The sequence below is a fragment of the Ictalurus furcatus genome, chromosome 4 (genome assembly GCF_023375685.1).
Source record: "Ictalurus furcatus strain D&B chromosome 4, Billie_1.0, whole genome shotgun sequence".
In the NCBI taxonomy this organism is placed as follows: Eukaryota; Metazoa; Chordata; class Actinopteri; order Siluriformes; family Ictaluridae; genus Ictalurus; species Ictalurus furcatus.
Genome location: NC_071258.1, coordinates 3572593 through 3596942, shown reverse-complemented (window position 1 = coordinate 3596942; position 24350 = coordinate 3572593). Strand labels below are relative to the sequence as shown.

At 40.6% G+C, this 24350-nt stretch overlaps 1 protein-coding gene across 1 annotated transcript in view; it reads left to right on the top strand.

Annotated features, from left to right (window-relative positions):
* iqsec3b (IQ motif and Sec7 domain ArfGEF 3b) overlaps nt 1-22808 on the top strand; it is a 36587-nt gene extending 13779 nt beyond the window's left edge. Inside the window, exons 3-15 of the mRNA XM_053622564.1 lie at nt 1602-1722; nt 5964-6272; nt 8105-8760; nt 14512-14673; nt 15947-16069; nt 16898-17064; nt 18141-18280; nt 18492-18617; nt 19307-19406; nt 20477-20635; nt 20752-20841; nt 20947-20990; nt 22333-22808. Of these exons, the coding sequence (XP_053478539.1) occupies nt 1602-1722; nt 5964-6272; nt 8105-8760; nt 14512-14673; nt 15947-16069; nt 16898-17064; nt 18141-18280; nt 18492-18617; nt 19307-19406; nt 20477-20635; nt 20752-20841; nt 20947-20990; nt 22333-22752 (2617 nt within the window). The 3' untranslated portion in view covers nt 22753-22808. The remainder of the gene's footprint in view (nt 1-1601; nt 1723-5963; nt 6273-8104; nt 8761-14511; nt 14674-15946; nt 16070-16897; nt 17065-18140; nt 18281-18491; nt 18618-19306; nt 19407-20476; nt 20636-20751; nt 20842-20946; nt 20991-22332) is intronic.
* The last annotated feature ends 1542 nt before the right edge of the window (nt 22809-24350 follow it).

Below are 24350 nucleotides of genomic sequence, written 5' to 3'. Positions count from 1 at the left end.
CTGTTCTACATTTAAAGCTCTTAATTTGTTCTCACCAATGTATCCTGCGCATGCTGTACATTTCCCTGATATCCACGAATGATTTTTCAGACTTCTAGCGTAATTTTTCCCCAACCTGCAAATTAGCTCTTCCCCATAAAGCTTTTCCTTAAAATTAAATCAAGGGCTTGCCAATGCTTTTATTGGAAATTCAATTTGCCTTGCAGTCAGCAGGCAGATTTACACCAAGTTCCTTTTAAAAATGCATCCTAAATGTGTGTTCCCACACGTTTACTAGATCAGTAGGTAGGAAAACACAATGATCTCCCCATGAGACAAAGGTTCAAATAAACCCCTAACAATAACATGATATATACAATGGAAAATATTTTGATCCTGATAGTCATAAATAGTTCTGGATAAACATGTTAATTTGCCATCTCTGAAAATGTGTCTAAATTTAGCAGTCCACCCACATTAATTATCTCACTGCTGAGATCTTCAGTAAGCACACAGGACTGACATTTTGATAGATTTAATATGATGTGCTTTTATATTTTCCCAAAACATGAACTTTAACATGGAACATTGTGGTTACAACAGATTGTCAAACGGTGGTACTGGGCTTAATACTGGATATCTCCAGAGTAAGTAATGCATGCGAGAGCTTTGAGTCAGAACTAAGACTTGCCTCTGTTTTGGGCAAATCCCTCAGAGCAGCTCTTAAATCCAGATATTAATTCTACCAGTGTGCATAATTCCAGTATTAACTCCTCACTATGTGTGATTAATTCTCCTCTGAATAGGGCCCTTGTGTAGTTATACAGCCTTAATATAGCTACAGGACTTGATCATCTGGTGTTTTAATTTGTTGTGCTACACGCTGTAACAGTGAAATGCTATGTGTTGAAATGCTGTCAGCATCGGAGCTGTGAATGTGTCTAACATGATGAGAGCAACTTTATCACAGTAAAAAGAAGTGTCATTGTTTTATACTGTCGTTTTTTTATCTTCAACTGGAGGAAAGAAGCTTCCCCAAATTTAATACCTGCTGTTCGGTCTTATTCGATTATAGACACAGTAAATGAGTAAATCGCATTGTGGATGCTAAATGAATCAGAATTTACGATTAATCAAAGTGTGAACTGAGACCTGATTCTGTTTTGGCCAAATCCCATCCTGTTGGGATCATTCTACCAGTGTGTTTAATTTCAGTATTAACTCCTCACTTCATGTGATTAAGTCTCCTCTGAATTCACTCTGAATACGACCCTTGTACTGTATAGTCTAAATCAGGCGTGTCCAATCTTATATGGAAAGGGCCGGTGTGGGTGCAGGTTTTCATTCCAATCAAGCAGGAGCCACACCTGATTCCACCTGTTTAATCAGCTGATCATGGTTTTCAATAGACTCAGGTGTGGCTTCTGCGTGGTTGGAATGAAAACCTGCACCCACACCGGCCCTTTCCGGATAAGATTGGACACCCCTGGTCTAAATATTGCTACAGAAATTCAACAAGACAGTGCTTGAGCTCATCAGACTTTGACACAATCATAATCTTTTGGTGATTTCATGTGTTTTGTGCTACATTGCGTAATCAAAAGTCTTTGTCCACTCAGCAGTTCAGTCCATCCAGTTGAAGGAGAGGATGAGAAAGACCAGAAGGACGCTGCTCAGTTGAGCCCTACATCCTGTTCACACACGCCGGACTATAAGCTCTCTCCTGATCTCAAACAAAAACAGGTATACTACCCATGAACCTAGCTGGTATCGGCTCCTTTTAGAGGCTTCTGAGTTCTAGGTATTAACTGGGTAAGTGTGTGGTACTATGAGGCTCTAAAGTACACTGAGGTCCTGATCTACTAAGATGCCAAATAAACAGTAGCACAATGACATAAATTACATTTGTTGCAAGTGATTTACAAAAAGTAACTGTGTGAATAATGTCATGTGCAAAGTAGACGGAGGAAACAACACACACTGTACATGTTCTTGATAGCCACAGTAAATTTACATAATAAAGAGGCTCCCTGAAACTAAAACTCATGTTTATCGCAGATTAAAGGGGACGAGGCACGTCAAAAAGACTTTTAAAAATACGAAATGAATGCAAAATAAAAGAGTGTATTATGTTAATTAGACACTGATGAAATGCTCGTGGCGTCGTAGGTCAGAGTGTGAGTAACACGAGATCATAATTTTGACAAACATTCTGATTATTTTGAGATACTAAGACCTAATTTAAATAATCTGTCTTATAATAAACTGTCATTTTGTCAAAAATATGTTTCTCCAAATGTAATACCTGCTATTCAGTCGTATCAGTTTACATTAGAGTTATTCAAATTGTGGCACGCAGGTGAGGGGCGAGATGGAAAATATATATATTTTTTAAAATAAATACAGTCCCCAACAAAACTATTGGAACGGCAAGACCAGTTCATTTGTCCAAAGATATTTGGGTTGAGATCAAAAGATGGATATAAGACGAGAGTTTAGGATTTTCGCTTTTATTTCCTGTTGTTTACATCTATATGTGTTAAACAACATAAAACATAGAGCCTTTTGTATCAGACTACCCAATTTTTAGGCGCACAAAAGTATAGGAACGGATAAATCTTGACATCACCAAATTGTCGGTTTCTTCTTTTGTATTGCTTTTCCAGGCTTTTACTGCAGCCTCTTTCAGTTGTTGTTTGTTTCAGGGGAGTTTCTCCTTTCAGTCTCCTCTTCAGGAGGTGAAATGCTGCCCAGCTGGGTTAAAGTCTGACTCGGCCAGTCTAAAACCTTCCACATTTTTCCACTGATTTGTATGGAAAGATTTAATAGTTTCAGCAAGGACATTAAACATTAAAGCAATGTGTTAAAGGATTATACTGAGAGTAGGACTGCGAATTATTCCTCTAGGGGTTGTCAGGTCTTTTGGATCATACGAGATATTTTTCACCTGGTTCCATGCAATTTTATTTTAGTAGCTAGATAATAATAGGCAATAAACGCCCTGGGTAGATGGAATGACTTGGCCTGTTTTTATACGTATACACTGTGATAGTTTGAGATCTTGGGGTTATTAAAGGTCATGGGTTGGGTTTTCTCAAAAAAACAGGAAATTTCGATTACATCTGGTTTACACACACATTATATGAAAAAATCACGGCAGTAAATTGCATTGTGGGTGATAATCATTTTGCATAAACAGAGCTTCAGGTGGAAAAGGTCTAACATTGCATGTTAATTACAGCCAATGTGCAAAACAGACAACTTTATTTATTTATTTTTTACATGAAAGACTATTCTCTGTAGACCTTGTTAGCAAATCAGCTTGTCATTATTTTTTTTTTTTTCGTGGGTGATTTTATACAATCACAGCTTTAATAAACCAGGACTTGAAATTCCAAACATGTTCCAGCTGTTAGAACGAAGAGGGCATGATTAAATACCTCATGATTAGATACATTTTTGGAACTACAGTGTGTCCTGAAAGTCTCCACACACAGGGGACGGCGTTTGCCAGTACCACGTCAGTTGTGTCGAGTGTGATGTGCTCGGCCTGTTTCCTGTTAAAGTCCATCACAAGCTTGCGACAGCTTCCTGATCCAGCCATGAGGACGATTTCAATACGTTCTTCTTTTGTCAAAGGCGTTCTTAAAGGCTAGCTGGAAAAAAGCAAACAATAAATAATAATAATAATAAAGTAAGTATGAAAAATTTTGGAAGACATTTTGCTAGAAACTGGATTAACATGGTGGGAGAAAAAACAACCTCAAAATTTTACTGTAACGCCACATTCACTGAACTTACTAGTTAAGCAAGTAAATTTGAGCAGTTTCAGTAATTATACTGTTTCTGTGAAGTACATGGTCAGAACACAGTAAGATTCTATAAGACTCTACAGCTCTCTCTCTCTCTATATAAAGTTGCTCGTTTGTGTGTGCAGGGTGTTAAATTGTGTGTGAAGGTAGTGGGTGTGAGGTGATTATTACCGTCATGTGGAAAGTAGGGGGCGTAAACACGATTTAAATGAGATTCTTGCATGTGCTAATTATTCTGCGTAGTCATGCTGAGTTTGGATCTCGTGGAAGAGTAAAACTGAAACCTGCCACATGTATGCAAAACGACGTGTCGTTTATATAACACTGATGAAAGGCTGTGAAAAAAATCTACGATGTCTACGCAAAAGCAAAGACTGTAGCCATGAGTGTGTTCTTTTGATCCCGTACATATCTAAATGAATGCTTTTTCACAAGCTCTTTAAATGCTGTCGAGCTCAGCGAGGAATGAAATTTCGGCAGGTTTACTGTATAATCACGTACTGTATTCGAAACAGTTATTGTTTCTATAGTATGCAAGTTTTCTGTGAGGAAATGTAAAACTTATTTAGCATTTATGGAAGGAGTCTCCAGTGTCAGTGTAAAGGTATAACTTCAAAAGAGAGTCTTCAGGAAAGAAGAGTTCACGCTTTCCATTTCTCTGTAATATTCCAAGCTGCAATTTTGAATTGTCTTATTAATGTCAAGAGCGAGAAAATAAAACAGAGATTGTTGAGGGAACGAATGTTTATAACTTTAACCTAAGCGCTGACAGGAAGGAACTTGCTTCTCGGATGTTCCACAACATAAAGTGTAACTATAAACAGATAAAACATGCCATTTTTAATCAAATAGAAAATTGTACTCAGTGACAAACTGTTGTGGTATAATAGGAATAAAAGATGATAAAAGGATGTGCTGTTATAGGAAAATAATGAACTGCAACTCCGCCACCATGTTGTTGATTATATTATGTTCCTATAGCAGCATGTTTCATCATTTTTTATTTCTTACTGTACATATTGCTGTATCTTACCACTCTAAGGTCATATTAAGGAATCGTCTCTAAAATGCTGTTAATATTCTAAGATAACAACACTTTCAGTTTTAGTAAATCACACTGTGGGTCTAAAATAATAGATTTACTTTTACTCATCCATGTATTTTACACTTTTTTATAGAAACATCCCAAATATGGCCAGTGCTGTATCTCTCTGCAGTTCTCGCCTGGTTTCCCACTGACGCTAAGCAGGGTTGAGCCTGGCCAGTACCTGGATGGGAGACCTCTTGAGGAAAACTGATGTTGCTGCTGGAAGTGGTATTAGTGAGGCCAGCAGGGGGTGCTCACCCTGTGGTCTGTGTGGGGCTTAATGCCCCAGTATAGTGATGGGGACACTATACTGTAAAAACAGTCCTTTGGATGAGCTGTTAAACTGAGGTCCTGACTCTCTGTGGTCATTAAAAATCCCAGGACTCTTTTCCTAAAAGAGTAGGGGTATAACCCCGGTGTCCTGGTGAAATTCCCCCATTGACCCTTCTCTATCATGGCCCACTAATAATCCCCCTCTCTGAACTGGCTACGTCACTCTCTTCTCCATGAATAACTGGTGTGTGGTGGGAGTTCTGGTGCACTATGGCTGCTGTCGCTTCATCCAGGTGGATACTACACACTAGTGGTGGTTGAGGAGATCCCCCCCCCATACTACGTAAAGCGCTTTGAGTGTCTAGAAAAGCGCTATATAAATGTAACTGCACGTTTATTGAGTTAAGACCTGCTAAATTGTCCGCATGAAAGACAGAAACCTCCATAATAATCTTCTATATCTTTTTGTGAGTGTTTTCAATTTTTACACACACATATATTTCAGGGTTTTTGTTTTTTTACCCAAATTAATTATCCACTTCATTGGAGTTTGAACTTAAAGAGAAAGGGTTACACGCTGCTGTATGTGGGAGGCTTTGCTAAAATCAGCTTGCTGTTAATAAAGGTTGGTGATCAAGCATGTTTCCATGGTAACAAGTGAAAAAGTAAAGTAAATAACCTTTTCAGTGCGAAGGAGTGTGAATGTATTATGTGTTCATCCTGGTATGCTGCCACAAAATCATCACTTTATCTCTGTGTCTATTTTCTCTCTCTCGCTCTCTCTCTCTCTTTCACTCTGTGTCTTGCTGCAGATCGAGGATTTGGAGCAGAAGTACGGTGGTGCGCTGATCTCCCGCCGCGCTGCCTGTAAGATCCAGACAGCGTTCCGTCAGTACCAGCTCAGCAAGAACTTCCAGAAGATACGTAACTCGGTTCTGGAGAGCGGCATTCCGCGACGCATGTCTGTGCGCAGGGTGCGGGTGCAGAGAGACGGCTTCTCTGCTGAGCGTGCGCTGATGGAGGGTTGTTCTCTCATGGGCATCCCACTCACACACTCCAGCTCGCTGTCTGCAGGTGCCACTAACACACTCACAAACCTGGAGGACACCTTCAGCGAACAGGTAAAGCTTCTAACTGATAAAGCTCCTCTTTCTTTAGAGTTCTTATTCAATCTTGCATTACATTCACATTGTCTCATAGTCACGTAAGGACTGTTGTCTGCTGTTGTCATTTTGGGGCATGGACTGTCCTGTGGAATAGCAGACACTGGCTTTATTTTTATTCATATTGTCTCTATGCACATTTAATAAGAGGTTGTATATGACCGGACAAGAAGAAACCATGGTTACAAGCTCTTCTTCCATTTTTACCCGTCGAACAGTAAATAAACTAATTGCAGATCGGACTAAAGTTGTGAGTGAGAAACTGAAGAAACGGCGGAACCAAAGAAACCAAGGATTGGTCTAAGGAATGATTCAAGCCGATCATTTGGATTTGTCGCTTCACATCTACAGTTGCAATCAAAATTACTCAACTCCCATTGCAAATCAGTTTTATTGTCAAAATTTGCAGACTTTCAGCTGTTTGCAATGAACAAATCAAACAAAAGCAACTGAAATAGTTCAATACAACAAATGCTTCAAGTGGTTTCCCCAAATTCAATTGAAAATGCAACTTATAATGACTTCTTCAGTCTCAAAATGATTCAACCCCCTGAAGAGAATCCCTCACAACAGCATAAATATACAAAACAGGTGTTGTCTCAAGCACACCTGATGTGACTAATCAAGGGCTTCATTAGTTGCACCAGGTATGTTTGAGCTGGAACACATGAAATACCTGAACTGGCTAGAGGTAGAAAATATATGAAATACCTGGACAGGGCAGAAAAAGGAAGCTATCAATGGCTGCAAGCAGATTCCTGAGAAGGCAGGTTGTGAAAAACCCTCAAGTGACTGCAAAAGACCTGCAGCAAGACCTGGTGGCAACAGGCACTGAGGTTTCAGTGAACACAGTAAGGAGCGTACTAAACGCAGGTTTCCATGCCAGACCTCCAAGACGTTCACCGCTACTGACCCAAAAGCACAAGAAAAGTCACCTCAGAATCATATAAATATGACACAGAGGTTTTGGGATTCTGTTCTGTGGAGCGCTGAAACAAAACTGGAACTTTTCGTCAGGATGGATCAGCGGTATGTCTGGAGGAAGAAGAATGAAGAAAGAACACTCTGTCCACAGTCAAGCATGGTGGTGGCTCCATGATGCTCTGGGGCTGCTTTGCATCCTCTGGCACTGGAAACCTGCAGCGTGTGGAAGGTGAGATGGATTCATTGAAGTATCAGGAAATCCTAGGAGAAAACGTCATGCCGTCTGTGAGGAAGCTGAAGCTTGGGCTTCACCGGACCTTCCAACAGGACAATTATCCCAAGCAGACCTCAAATTCCACCAAGGCTTGGTTGCAGACGAAGTCCTGGAAGATTCTGTAGGGCCGTCACAGTCACCTGAACCCCATACCCCACTTGAAGCCCATAGAAAATCTTTGGTGGGATTTGAAGAAGGTGGTTGCAGCATGCATGCCTAAGAATATTATTGAACTGGAGGTCATTGCTCATGAGGAACGGGCTAAGATTCCTCAGGAACGGTGCCAGAAGCTGGTGTCTGACTATGCATCTCGTTTGCAGCACGTCATAATAGCAAAAGGGTGCTCTACTAAGTACTAAAGATGCTTGCCATGAAGGGGTTGAATAATTTTGAGACTGGAGAAAGGCATTTTCAGTTGAATTTGGGGAAACCACTTGAAGCATTCATTGTGTTGAACTATTTCAGTTGCTTTTGTTTGATTTGTTCATTGCAAACAGCTGAAATTTTGACAATAAACCTGATTTGCAATGGGGGTTGAATAATTTTGATTGCCACAGAATTCTCTTCCATTCTGTTATATTTTACATTTCAGGTGCAGTCCTTAGCCCGCTCCATAGATGAGGCCTTGAGCAACTGGACTTCTGTCGGTGACGGGGAGGGGGCGAGGTCACCAGGGGTGACCACACCTACTGGACCAGCCACAGAGGGGCTACTGATGGACCCTACCACCCTTCAAGAGGCCACACAGAACGCCTGTGCGGAAAACATTCCTCGCAGCGCCAGCAAGCTCATGATGGCCTTCAGAGACGTGACAGTACAAATCGACAACCACAACTTTCGCCTGTCCTCCTCTGTGCTCGAGTCCGTTTCCCTAGGCAACGGCATCTCCAAGGAAACTGCCACAGAGCCTCAAGCAAGGGTGCAGAGCGGGGGTCAATCAGAATCGTCCACCGCGGCGGAGTCTGAGTTCCCAGCCCCGCCCCCTAGTGAGGAGATAGCGCTGGATCAGCGGCCGACTGGTAATGAAGCAGAATCTGCACAGTCAGCCTGGGAGAAGCCGCTGACTAATCAGAGTGCGTCAGAGAACAGCTCCGAGCCAATCAGCAGCAGCAGCACATCCACCTCGGCGTGCGAGAACATGATCATGTCCTTACCGCGTGCACACTGCCCAGACACGCACTGTGGGACACTCTCCACAGACGTAGCACGCAAGCGTCTATACCGCATCGGACTCAACCTGTTTAACATGTGAGTACCAGACGTGTTAAGTACGATTACTTAAGTCTGGTTTTAAGTCTCTGCACTTTACTTTTATTTCCTACATTTCAGAAGAAACAAAATCTAAATTTTATTCAATACATTTTCAAAAATCTCTATAATCACACATTTATAAAGTCAGAAAGTGTCTCTTTAGCATCAGACCTTAAGGAGCTTTAAAGAATTCGTATAATTCCTACCAAATTTAAACTTTAATAGATGTTACAGCAAGAATGAGGCATCATACCCATCACTTTAATCTATCTGATCTGAACGATTTCCCTTGTCCCTTCGTTCTGTGGTGAAAGAGACACTAATTTACCATAAGGAACTAAAAACTTTAAACTCAGGCAGTTGTCTTTTCCTTTTTTGAATCGTTTTTTTTTTGGACTTTTAAGTAAATGTACGAGTTTTCTGCTTCAACTTAAGAAAAGAATTTTAAGCTGCACTTCAGGATTTATATCGATGAGTCATTGTGTTTGTACCTGAGTGAAGAATGCAGGTACTTTTACGACCTTTGTTGAATACACTGCAGTTTTCATTAACAATCCATCTAATGCCAGTCTAAATTGTGGCTTGGAGTTCAGTCTTGTAAGTGACTTGTAGACATCCTTGTAGTTACTGAGTAATTGTACTCACAGAATAATATGCTTTAAGATGAATTACTGGATAATAAACTTAACATTGAAGGTTCTATTTTTCGACTATAATTACACAGGAGAAAAGTTCTACATTGTGACAAAAAAAACTATGTTAATAAATAAAATTACGTTGTGAGGTGGATGAGGATTCTGTCCCTTTAGATTAAACAAAGGCAAAAAAAATAGTTGCGTTATCTCTTACGTTATAACAGCTATAAAAATTCATTTCTCTCGACAGCTGCTCTTTTTCCCCTGTCTCTCTCTCTCTCTCTCTTGAAGTTACAGCTTTATCTCCGACTTTTACAAAGCACTGACAATGGAGACTCCTTCAAAAAAAAAAATGCTGAATTTAAATCTCCTCACAGAAAGCATCATCATATCAACAATCACACACATTTTTAAAAAAAATTGTGCGGAGCATCTACCATACAAGATCCTGTGCTACTGAAGCTGTTACTATAGACACGTTTATGTATTAGTGCAATTAATATAAACCTGTGATTTCAAATCCAACACAAACTAATAGAGACACTTCTGTACTGTATGTTGTGTAATATTATGGGCTGTAATGACTAAAGAATGACTACATTATATGCCTTTTTTTTTTTCAAAAGACAAAAAAGGTGAAAATTAGCATTTGTTTGGTTCACACATCTCGCTAGCCTCCCACTCAGAACATTTGTTTCTCAAAACAAGAGCGGCCTGCTTGCTCTGATCACGTCTCTATTCCCTTTTCACACGACATTAATATGTAGCTACACACTCACACATTCTCACACACACACACACACACACACACACACACACACACACACACACACACACAGCCATTGTATTAACACGCCAGCACATCTTCCTTTTAATATGGTTGACGTGAGCATCTCTATGGGTGCCACGGTAACCAGGTGAGCTCTTCAGTCATCGGTCACATTCAGGCTGTTTTGCAGGTTTTTGGGGGTTTTTTTTGGAAGTGGGTGGGGGTGAAGGGGTCAGAAAAAGATTGAGTAATGAACCGTGCATTTGCATTTAACGGAAATTAAAGAGTCAGCAGATATTAAAGTGTTCACCGGAATGAAAATCTTTGACCTTGTGTTAAAGCCACTGATTAAAAGAAAGAAACTGGAGTGTTAAAGGACCGGGTCAATCGGTGGGGTACTGCCATCGTTGACAGATCCGCATACTAAGGGTTGCATAGACTAGATGACTATTCAACTAATAGCCTAGCCACTGCTGTGGAGATGTTAACTGGTTGGGGCAGTGGAAAATACAATGTGGTAGGGTCAACAGTGACGTCACAGACCCGACTAATCCATAATGAAATTCGTTGTCGATTATTTTAATTATCGATTATCATCGGTTTTATCGATTAGTTGGAAATATTGCTGGGAATTTTTTTTTTTTCTTTAATGGACCACTGAGAATTTGATATCACTTATAAGTGTAAAGGTGTGCACAAGTCTGTTTTTGCCGTCCCTCCCAGTAAGACAGAGTGGCCAGTTTTCCTTTCTTGGACCGCCGGCTACGGATCGCTGTGGCATTGCCCGGATTCGGATTTGCAGTCTCCTGACAATAAGGCAAATGCTTTTCTCTTACACCCCTTGGGAACCACTTCCCACTTCTGCCTGTTCCAGAAACGAGTTCCTACTGCTCTAATTCCTCCTTTAGCAAAATAAAACGTACATAAAATCCACGTATTGTAAGTGAATTCTAATGGTTAAAGTCAGATAAGCAGCACAAGCCAGCTCAAAGAGGCATTTATGAATGCTGCTCTAGACATTGCCTCCTCCATCCATCCATCCAGTTATACGGAGCTTCTGTGCCTCGCTGTGCGCTCTCAGTTTCAGAAGTAATTCCAGCAGAGCTGCCAGCTCGTGCATTTTAAAAACTGGTACATCCTTAAATAGCGTAGATTTATTATTTCGCACATTAATTGCACATTTACAGCCTGAAAAAGCACTGAACCTGAACATTTGGAGCAGGTGTCTATGAGTGTAAGTGTGATTTGACGCATTCTTTGATACACAGCCTAAAAATAGCAATGTCCTAAAAGAGATTTTGACTAGTGTTTGTATGACTGGTCATGTAGTATAAATACACAGTTGCCTGGAAAGACAACTCTGGGCAGCACTGCTATGCTAATAAGATTTAAGAGGTGATTTATTTCTGGTTGGGACTGAATCTGGGTGGCAGCAGGACTCCCTCTGTTTTTACATGCATTTAAAAACTGAGAAAAATGCAATGCTGTTAAGAGAGTCAACAGTACCTGTCAGTTACTCCAACTGACTAAGTTTGTTGTACTTCCACACACTTAGAGCTAGACTACATCGATTTAATCTCCTGACAGCATCAAGTAGAACAATAAAGTGAGTATTGTATTATACTATACTATATTAGTACTGTACATTAATAGCTGACTAATGCACACAGATGAGGTAGTGATTAATGTATGAGGCTCGTGAGACCTGTTTTTGACCACAGTTGTGGCCTCAGGTTTAGAGAGTGGTGGAGAGACGTGTAGACGTCTGGGCGTATCACCTGCCCTCTGAGACACACCTCAGCCAAATATTGACAGTTAGATGAAGAATGTTCTTTGGGAGACAAGAATAGTTATAGTTCCAGTCTGCATGAAGAGGGAATGAGCCCTGCCTCCTTTTGGAAAACCCCCACGGGATGCAGTCTAGGAAGTTGGCGTCTCTTGCTCGGGAAATTACCCGTCTTGGTTTTTTTTTTGAGCAGTCACATGACATGATTGAAAATTCAATATGGCTGGCTGCATGGGAACTTTAGCTGTAGTAAGCAAAATGGGTTTAAAATAAAATAGATGCGTATATTGTATGCCTGATTGTAACAGTATTGATGTAGTTTGGTGATACATTTAGAAATAAACATACAAGAAACGATTTACTTGCTGAATATCAACAAGGCTAGCAAACTAGCTAATATCAACAAGGTTCCCCTGCTGGAAAAAAAAAAACTGCAATAGAACCCCTAAAAGAATTTGTAATGGTTTTAAATGGGATACTATTGGTTTTAATGGAAACTGTAATGGTCCCTGTGGGTCTCTACTGGTAATTTGTTGCCTTCTATTGGTGGCATGTTATGTCTAGTGTATACCATTAAGGATCTATGTCTTTAATACGTCCTCATACTTAATGGAAACCATTTAGTAATGGTTCTAATGGTTAAGAGCTGATGGTTTGTAATGGTATTTGTAGTGGAAACCACTAGAATTTCTGCGATGGTTTCTAATGTTTTGGGGTGTTTTTTCAGCAGGGTCATGCTACTTATAACTACATATATCTAGTCTAGCTATCTACCTGGCTATTCTCGGAACTTGTTTGCTCGATGAAGAAAATATATTCCTTTTTCCCCTGAAATACGTTGTAACTGATGGCTACGTGGTTTTTCATGTCACTTCCTCTACCAAGTATGACTTTTAATTTACTGTTTCCTTTCCTTTTTCAAGAAAAACAGAAACCATAACCAAGAAAAACATGAACATTTATCCTTTCTATTTAAAGATACACTATCTATCGAAATAATAATAATAATAATTATCAAAAAGTCTACAGTTATTAAATCTAAAGGCTGTAACATGTGATTGTCTTATCCGATGCTGGTGACGTTTCTAGCTTCATTCGATTCGCATAATTATATCTTATATCTTAGGCTTGCAGTAATAATAAATAATGGTTGAACCAGGAAGTTAAATGCACAGACACATACAGAGATCATCTGCAAATTCACAATCCACTCCAAACAATACAATCATGCCATTTAAAAAAAACAACAACCTGAAACAGGCATTTCTTTTTAAGAATATAATGCTGACTGATAAGAAATCAAATTATTCAAATCAAAGTATTTCACTTTTATCACTGCGTTGCAGTCGGGCCGCACTGAAATGCAATCACTGTACAGTCACAGCCCTAAGCAGGACCCGTGGGCGCGGTTGTAATCGGAGAAGGGGAGAAGTTATTCTTCTGTATAAGGGACACTCTTTAGAGTTTCTTATTGGTTCGCTGTTTCTACATTCCTACTGCTTTTATCATTGAACCCTTAAACATCAATCTTTTCAGAATTACTGCAACAGCATGACATAGATAATAATAATGACTGAAAGTACTTACAGCTCATACAGAGCAGAACCTACTGTAGGAGACATGCAATCTGAGTAAACTGGGAAAATAAATGCATCATTAGTGCAAACACTTTTGAGCTGGATCGGGATTGAGTTAAAGGAAGGTTCTGGGATATCCCGCGGCGAAGTCTGAGGGTGGAGGTGTGCACTGTGGAGTCTGAGCAGGATGCAGAGAGAGGCAGATGTTCCTCAGCAGGGTCCATATGCTATGTAAGAGTCATTAGAGAACACCGCGGTCGTAGCCCAGCTGATCTGCCAGCTGTGGCTTACATAAGCCTGCTGCTCGTGTTACCGCTCAGCGCTACTGTGTCCTCATACTTTAGTTTATCTTGTGCTAATAATATACTTAAAAGGAATACAGGCATATAAGTATATAAATGACTTTCCATCGCAGTTAGATATTGACCAATATAGCAACCAACAGCAACAGAATTACGTTAATGGGTATTATTATGAAGTCCAAATCCTGGACATCAAGACATGATTTGAGTTACACAAATTTACACAACGTTAAACCCTGAGTGAGTTGAGTGCTGCATTTATGTCATCTAAAAACTCTATTGACTAGTAACCTCATGCTCTTCACCTCAAAATGTTCAGTGTTCGAGGTCAGAAATAAAAAATGGACACTGGCTTGTTTGGCTTCTGTGTGCATATAAAAAGCTCTTGAATGCACTCAATGCTCAATAACAGTTGTTTGGTTGCTGCTTCATATATTTTAAAAATGGACGTAAATTATAGGCTATGGCAGTTCTGCACTGAAAATGCTCCGGAGTGGTGCAGATGGGAAACGTCAGACACGTCTGAAAACCTGAGCTCTAGAATTGCAAGTATTTTACTCAGACTTGTAGCATTTAGTTGGTTACTGAAGATAAATGAATGAATAACTGAAGAACTTTGTTAGTTGAAGTGTAATTAACTGCACACTCGGTGCTCAGACCCACTTTGCCTTGTGTGCAGAAACCCAGACAAAGGCGTCCAGTTCCTGATCTCACGAGGGTTCATCCCTGATACGGCCATAGGCGTGGCTCACTTCCTGCTGCAGAGGAAGGGCTTAAGCCGGCAGATGATTGGAGAGTTCCTGGGCAACAGCAAGAGACAGTTCAACAGAGATGTTCTTGAGTGAGTGGACTGTTTATTTCTGAACTTTCTTGTTTTTGTTTTTTAAATGAAAAAAGGTAAAGGTATTATATATATATATAATTGTAAGTTGTTATCTACAAGTAACTTTACAGAAACAGGACTTAAACATTAAAAATCTTTTTTTTTTCTTTTATTCTCATTCTACTCTTTCTTTCTGTTACTTTCACATTCTCTCTCTCATCTTTTTTCTTTCTTTCTTTTTTCTCTTTGCTTCACACTTGCTTTTCCCATCTTTCAGTCAATTTTCTTTTTCTCTTCATTCTTTATCTTTATTTCTTTGTTTCTCTTTCTTTCTTTCTTTCTTTCTTTCTTTCTCATTTTTCTCCTTGCATCTCCTTTTTCCATATTTATTTTTCTCACCTTTATCCATCCCTCTGTCCATTTATTTCCTCTTTCTTTTTTCTTTCTTTTTCTTTCCTTCTTCACTTTGCTTCGCACTTTTTTCCATATTTCTGCCCATTTTCGTTTTCTCTTCATTCTTTTTATTTGCTATTTCTCTTTATTTCTTTTTTCTTTTTGCTTCTATATTTTTCCATCTTTCAGTCCATTTTTTTCTGTTCATTAATTTTCTTTATTTCTTTGTTTCTCTCTTTCTCTGTTTCCCTTTCTTTTTCTTTGCTTCTCTCTTTTTCCATCTTTCAATCAATTATCTTTTTCTCTTCGTTCTTTTTCTTTATTTCATTGTTTCTCTTTCTTTCTTCGTTCTCGTTTTTCTCTTTGCCTCTCTCTTTTTCCATATTTTTCTTACCTTTGTCCATCCTTCCATCCATTTATTTTCTCTTTCTTTCTTTCTTTGTTTCTGTCACTTTATTCTTTGCTTTTCTATTTTTCCATCTTCCAGTCAGTTATCTTTTTTCTCTTCATTCTTTCTCTTTATTGCTTCTCTCATCCCTTCTCTTTCATGCTTCTTTATTTCTCCTTCTTCCGCTGCCTCCTGTTTTTCATTCATCGCTTTCATTTCTTTAATTCCTCATTTCATTTTCCTTCAATGAACAGCTTCCTTCACTATTTCCTTCGTTACGTCAGCTTTAATAAATAAGAGGTTAACGAAGGTCAGGTGAGCAGAGTCACTCGGAGGAACTTCTGAACCTGATTACAGACGTCAGATGGCACCGGAGGTTTTTAGACTTTAAGTCCAGTTGTAAAGCTCTGTATCACTGTACTGCGAATCACTGCTTTCTCCCCACAGGCTTTATTTACGATGAAAACCGTACAAACACACAGCTTTCACTTTGCATTGTCTGTCTCCCAGCTGTGTAGTGGATGAGATGGACTTCTCCTTGCTGGAGCTGGACGAGGCTCTCCGGAAGTTTCAGGCTCATGTGCGTGTACAGGGAGAGGCTCAGAAGGTGGAGAGGCTCATCGAGGCGTTCAGGTGAGAAACGCACAAAAAACATTGATGTATTCCGTTTGAAATAAAATAGGATAAGTAAGAAGATAAGTAAGGGAAAAAAAAACACTCGATGGTAATCGGAGTTAGAGAGTTATCACCCCGAAGTTGATTAATTTCCTACAACAGCACGTCCTGGCATGATATATCACAGAAAAATGCCAATCATTAGCTACAATTTTCATTTAGTAAAGAACAACACGTGATATGTTTTATCCATTTATAGCTACATTTCATGCTGTGGAACGTCCTTAACACAAGTTAGTTCCTGTTCTGTCACTTACGTTATAAAGGACATAAACAGTCCTTTACTGTAGGTTCTCTTGAAGTTAATGAGGAAAGAAAATGCAGTTTGTCGTAAAATCTCTGTCCTGAAGACTTTCCTGTGATGGGGAAACATGACTAAGTATTAGTTTTAGTATTAGTCTGGTCTCATTTTTGTCCAGGGAGCTTAATGTCTCAAATTTCTGTACACATAAATATGGAATTTTATAACGCCCACACATAAAACGTTGTGACTTCTCAAGCATGACATTACTTAGCCGTGTGTGTGTGTGTGTGTGTGTGTGTGCATATGTTGAAGAATTAAAATCCTCTGAGGGTTATTCTGAACCAAAGAGCCTTAATGGAAAAAAAATTATGAAACGCCAAGCCCGAGGCATGAGGCAGACTAAGTGCACCAACGCTATCTTTCACTCTTGTCCTTTTTTCTGTTCTCTCATCTGTCCTTTTTTTTTTTACCTACTGTCTTGCACTCATTTTGCTTTCATCTCTCTCTCTCTCTCGCTCTCTCTCTCTCACTCTCTCTCTCAGTCAGAGGTACTGTATGTGTAACCCTGATGTGGTTCAGCAGTTCCACAACCCCGACACCATCTTCATCCTGGCCTTCGCCATCGTCCTGCTCAACACCGACATGTACAGCCCTAACATCAAACCCGAGCGCAAGATGCTCCTCGAGGACTTTATACGCAACCTCCGAGGTGATTTTACTTTGATTCTCATCACCGTTAAAAGGACTGTAATATTTTAAAAGTGTCCCTAGACATTTGATTCTTGAGATGCCTTCGGGGGGAAAAAAAAAGTTTTTCACAATATTGCAATGCATAGGTCATTTTCATCATATCATGCTTGTGTTATTTGCATAATTCTCTGGCCTTGAAATTAGCCCCACCTCTTCTCAGAACTGAGCTGATTAACCCCACCCCTTTCCTTAAAATCCAACTGATGAGTCGAACATACTATAGATTGAAAATGCAAGAAGGGATTAGTTACGGAAGTGTTTTCCATCGCAATTCACTTTACAAGCAGAAGACAGCGTTAAAATGTATAATGGATTCATGTTGTACAATTTTTAATTCCTACACAAGGTTTGTTCAAATAGGAACCAATGGTACAAACAAAGTGGGTGGGGCAAGCAGCTCTGTTAACTGGTCACTGATTGGTTACATGACATGTGACATGCTCTTTAACCATATAACCTATAATAACGAGTCTTTATTAATCACGTGTACATTACAGCACAGTGAAGTTCTTTTTTCTTCACATACCCCAGCATGTAAGGAGGTTGTGGTCAGAGTGCAGGGTCCTCCATGATACAGCGCCCCTGGAGCAGAGAGGGTTAAGGGCCTTGTTCAAGGGCACAACAGTGACAGCTTGGCAGTGCCGTGGCTTGAACCCCCGACCCTCTGATCTATAACCGAGAGCCTTAACCGTCAAGCCATCACTGCCACCAATGCATGTCGGTTGTTGTGATCCGGAGCTACCGATCACAGATGACTTTCCATGAAAGAATGTGATCATGTGACCGGTGTGCCCTCTATATATATTTTAGCTCTATGGGTTGAATAGATTGGGAACTCTGGTGTTCAAACAGTGAAACTGCATTCGATGAATAATTAACAGAATGCTGATTTCCATGATGTACATGATGTCATGGTTACACCCCTAGTCTAAATGTGTTTATATTTATATACACACAACATGCGATGTCCTCTCTCGCTCTCTCTCTCTCTCACAGAATTGCAGACTAATCCCTACTTTACTCTGGTTCTATCAGGGGTTGACGACGGAGCTGATATTCCGCGGGAGATGGTGGCTGGCATTTACGAACGCATCCAACAGCGCGAGCTCCGCTCCAACGAGGACCATGTGACCTACGTCACCAGGGTGGAGCAGAACATTCAGGGAATGAAGACAGTGAGTCTACCATCCAATCAGGAACAGAAAACAGACCCGTGTTTCCTATTATAGCATTCGTTGAGCTCGTTATTCAGGGTTGCACCTCGAAACTGAACTGAATGTATGAATGTATTGTGCTAATGGTGCGAGCTTTTCATCAAACCCTCAGCGTTTAAACGCGTGCACACTCTGAAGTGTAGTTTCGTCTGTCTTTATTTCTCTCTCTCAGATTCTGTCTGTGCCACATCGGAGGCTGGTGTGCTGCAGTCGTCTCTACGAAGTCAGCGACGTGAACAAGCCACAGAAACAAGCGTCCCATCAGAGAGAGGTGTTCCTCTTTAATGACCTCATCGTGGTGAGTAACTCTGCTGTACACACACAAACATGTTTGTCTTACTATCCTTGTGAGGACCTTCGATTGACATACTCATTAATGCGGTGCTAAAATCTAACCCTAACCTTAACCCCAGTAACCCAAATAAAACCTTTTTGTCTCTTTTGAAATACAATTTTGTAATAAATAAATATATAATCGTGAAGACTAGCTCGATTGTCCCCACAAGGTCAAACTTGTTAGATATTCCAATCCATATGAGGACATTTGTTCCCCACCAAGATATTAAAAACACACTCACATAATACACTGCCAGTCAAAAGAACAGCCTGTATTAACAGTTTTGGTTAAATGTCGAGAGAAGGGTGCGAGTTAAATCCTCTAGAATTAGAAAATCTAAAGAATAGGTATAAATATACTGAGAAATGTTTGTGACATTTGAATTTTTTTCCGAAAAAAAACCACATCTAGGCCAATATAGATCCCTCTAATAGACTCGTGTAGCACACGATATATACAACATTATGTGTGTTACAGTTGAATTTCACTGTCTAATATCAACTCGGAGACAAATCACATCTTAGAGTAACTTGTGTTGTTTTCACGCTTGTTTTATTCCAGACCAGCGCCGTTTGCGCACTGAGCCGCATGTACACACTGAGCCATAAACACACAGTTGCGTGGATTAAGAGTGTGTTCTGTGTTGGTAGATACTGAAGCTGTGTCCCAAGAAGAAGAGTGCAGCGACATATGTCTTCTGTAAAGCCATGGGTCTGCTGGGGATGCAGTTCCACCTGTTTGAAAATGAGTGTAAGCATGTGTTAATAAATATATAACTATACGCAAACCTGATATACAAGCGTACATGGGTTTATAGCATTATATTTAGCATAAACTGACATTCACTTATATTCCACATGTGGACATGTGTTTGAAATTGGTCAATTACGTACAGTAATATATATATATTAACATATACTGACGTAGGATAGTACATAATTTTAAATAAAAAAAGGCATAGTTGCCTATTGGTTAATTACAGTGGCTTGAATATTTGCACATCTTCAACCAAGGGTAATGATAATGAGTCTCTATTCGTCACATGTACTTTACAGCACAGTGAAATTCTTTTTCTTTGCATATCCCAGCATGCTAGGAGGTTGGGCTCAGAGCGCAGGGTCAGCCATGATACAGCACCCCTGGAGCCGAGAAGGTTAAGGGCCTTGCTCAAGGGCCCAACAGGGCAGCTTGGCAGTGCTGGAGCTTGAACCCTTGACCTTCCGATCAGTAACCCAGAGCCTTAACCGTCAAGCCACCACTGCCCACTGTAAAGTTCAATGTGATGCTAGCGTCCACCACCATGCTTCATTGTGGTGATGGTCTTCTCAGGTCTTCTCAATTTTGATCATATAGAACCTTTTTCCATGTCTCCAACAATGTCTCGCCACTCTTCCATAAAGCACAGCTTTGTGGCGTTGGCCAGTTCTCCCATCTGAGCTGTGGGTCTCTCTAGCTCCTCTGTAGTTACCCTTTTCACAGTTTGAAAACTTAACCAAAAACCCTGATGATATGTATCCATCATTTTTGGACAGCTCCTTGGTCTTCATGATGCTGCTGGGTTAGGTATGTTCTCTAGGATTTTCCAGGAACAGGTGTGCCACTTTAATGGCACAAACAATCTAATAAGTATGCGACTTCTGACGACAACAGACGGCAATGGCAAAAATAGGCTAATTTGTAAAGATACCGTATGAGACTTGTAATCTCAGTAAAGTTGATTTAAGTTCTAGGTTGTAGCACTACGAAATGTGGACACGCTCACGGGAGCGAATACTTATGCACGTCACTGTATTCATGTTAGGGTATGTTTTCTTTCACAGATTACCCTCATGGTATTACCATCTTGTCTCCGTTCTCGTCGGAGAAGAAGCAGGTGTTGAGTTTCTGCTCGCAGAATTCTGAAGAGCTGCTGAAGTTTGTGGAGGATCTGCGAGAGAGCATCGCCGAGGTGGCTGAAATGGAACAGATCCGTATCGAATGTAATGTCAGTTACATGAAGTGGTTTTTTACAGCGTGTGCTCGCAGGAAAGTTGCTGTCATGACTAACATGTGTGTGTGTGTGTGTGTGTGTGTGTGTGTGTGTGTTGTATTTCAGGGGAATTAGAGAGGCAGCAGGCGGTAAGAACAACTGCTCAGAACAATGGCAGCCAACTAGAGATGCATTCAAGACCAATATCTCCTGCAGGTACACACACACACACACACACACACACACGCACACTCATGCAGAAGCTGCAGACTGACTATACTGAAAAATACACGTTCTTACAGTTACATTTGTGATTTCCAGGAGACCCCGATTTTTACGACAAGACCGGAAGCAATGCAGTCGAGGTTTGTATCGATTGATTGCGCAATGTGTTGTCTGCGTCTTTGCTTTGAGCTTGTAAATCTATTGACATAACGTTTATTTAGCTCCTATTGTCCCACTTTTCCCCAGCTCCCCACCCCTTTGCCTTTTGACCTCAAAACCCACTGTGTCCTTCACTGTATTTTATAATTATAGAGACACCAGGCCCTCGGTGTTCTGTCTCCAGCCAAACACCTGCATCCCAACCAGGTACCAGTGCAAGCATTTCCAGACTATAGCCCACTCCCAATACTACATGCTTACACCCCTTACCCCTAACCCCTCCTGCAGGATTGGATATATAGATTAGATTGGATGTGCTTCCTGTTAATGCTTTTCATACAGAATTTAACCCTCATGTTCTGTACCTAGGAACTGGACATGCCAATATCCCAGGCGTTTTGATTTTAAAGCTCTAACGTATAGATATAACGTATAGTCATTTGAAAATTGCTGTGGTGTATAAGAGGACTTTGGGGGGGTGAGAAGAGTAACTCTGTTTCATTATACCACACCAATGATTTACACCAATTCTTTTCCTATAAAAGCACACCATGTCATGTTGTAATCCTTATTTCTCATTTTCTTATCTTATATCGTAGATTCAACCTGCTTCTACTTAACTCTCAGCGCTCGGGCTAAAATTTTAGCAAGCACATTTGATTAACAAGTAGAATCCCTTTACAAAGCTAACCATTAACTATTTAAAGAACCGTTGAGGAACCCCTGTAGTTACTTGACTAGACTTTCACAGGACGCCCGCACACTCTGTGCTGATTAATTCAAAACCTGTTAAACCATGAATGGTTCGATTTGATAAAACCTATTAGTAGGATCATTTTGTGATTAAATAAGGGTGAAGCTCTAGATTAGCAGCACCCACTTTACATCAAAAGTTGAAGTATAATTAGATATTAGAATAGCACCCAATTAGTCATATTTTCTGAATACTTGCATATTGTATTTTAGTTCCCTAGTATAAAAAATTTCATGTTCCGTTCATCCCTTAATCACCTTCAGGGAACGTTACTGTAAAACGACCTCAACATGTTGTCCCGTACAGAACATAAGGGTTAAATCGATCGTTTACAGAGCCGTATTGTTATAACAACTTGATTAAGTGGGTAGGTCAGGGGTGCCAATAATTCAGGAGGGGTGTGATAGCTGCAGGACGTCCCAGCACACTGAACGTCATGTCGGAGTGTGTGTGTGCTCCTGCATGCTCCGTGGCACGGCCTTCTCGTCTCGTCCGCACCGGAGGGCCGCCCGAGCACCGCAGGCCAGGCTGATAACGCTTCCTCCTGCTTCTGGCTGTTCCTAAACTAGGTGTCAATTCACAACAGGCTCCGAACGTACCAGGTCAGCACTCCGTCGGCTCCGCCCACTTCTCAGCCTCAGCTGGCCATCATGCCTAGCCCGGCTTCCAGCTCCACCCCCAGCTCTGCCCTTAACATCTCCCCTGACACGCTCATCCAGTGCCAGCAGATCGTCAAGGTGATCGTCGTGGACTCGGCAGGCCGCGGGCATGTAGAGGCGTTCCTGAGCCAAAACCCCGGACAACGTTTAATCCAGTCGGCTGTCTCCACTCCGACCCACTCGAGGGAGGGCAGGGCAAAGCAGCCGCCCCTGCCGCCTCCACCGCCTCCTTATCATCACAAACACCAGTTCTGCCCTCCAACTCCGCCCCCTCCGCAACACCTGCTCAGTCAGCGTAGGTATTCAAGTGGGACACGCAGTCTAGTCTGAGCGTGCACACACACACACACACTCACACACTCACACATTTATATTCAAGTGTCTCAGTTCCCATTGTACCTTTTCTATTCGAAACCATATGACCACAGACGGTAATATATTCTTTTCTCCCTGACAAAACACACACAAACACATGCCCACACACACCTTTTGTACACTAACACCTGCTCAGTCCTGTATAAATAATCACATCTCACAATCGGGGCCTCGTGTCCTCTAAATGAGTATTTTAGATACAGAGTAGCTAGTTTTGTCAGATGTTCTTTTCCCTGTACTTTTATCTCTTTAAGGGTTTATAGAGCAATTTCCACAGAGCTGCAACGTTAGCATCAGACTTTCTTACGACCTTTAACGTACAGCGTGATGATGTTAGAAGTGTTGGTGTTAGTCCCAGGGTTCCGATCTGTAAAACATGGCTTAGATTAGAGTTACACAAGGGTGAACATGTATGTGCTCATGATCTATAGTGTTTTATTAAACAGGGTGTCCACAGGCTCTTAAATGAACGCACTGACGAGTAATACATTCTTCATATTGATAGGTATACATTTTACTCCGTTTTGGACTTGCATTCACCCTGAAACCCATCATTTTGAAAAATTCCCTGAATAAAGGATAAAACCTCAAATAAATACGGAATAAAATATCATTGTTTTGGTTAAGAGCAGTTTTGGTAGCACGCTTTTACAGTGGAACAGAGCTATGTCCAAATGTCTAGAGCTATGTCCTATGACCCTGTGGAGGATAAGCGGTATGGAAAATGGATGGCTGGATGAATAAAATACTCCATTTTTTTTTTTTTGTAAATCCTGTAAAGAAAGCGTGCCCACGGTGTGAAGGATAAGCTGACCGAGCACTCATCTTCTACACTTATAGCTGATGCTACTTTAATTAATAACTATATCCATAAACAATTCACTCCTTGCAGAGTCTCAGATTAAGTTGAAGTCTCCTCTGATGTCCTCTGTGTGGCGAAAAAACATTTTGCTGATGACACTATTACGTAATTAATAGCGTCATATTTATGTATTTAATAGTGGCCTTAAATGGCATTCCATAGTTGAGTATATTTACAATCAAAAACATAAATATCATATTTCCAAAAATCTCAATTTCAGTGTGGCATACGTGCAGTTAAAGGAAACTGTCAGACTGTCGTACTGAACTTAAGAAAAACATGCTCACATACCTCTGTTTTAGGCAAACTCCACCCTACGTACAAAACTCTTGCTCGGCATCTGAATAGCCGGTACATCTATGATATTCAGACCTCAGGTCTGAGGTCTGAATATCGAACAGTATTAAATTCCATTTGAAGTAGCGGTGCAAAAAGTGCTTTAAATAACTCGAGGATACCTGTAGACACCCTGATTAAGGCATATTTATATGGACTTATGCATAGGTCTAACTACCTGCAGTGTTTCATTACAGAGCTTTAGTTTAATTCATGAGACACTGAATGTTCGGAGATGTTTTTCCCCATTCCAGCAGGAACAAAGTGTTACAGAAGTTAATGCTAATAGCTGAAATAAAACATTCCATGGGTTATCCCGACATCTGTGTATAATATACATTCTCACCTTTTATGG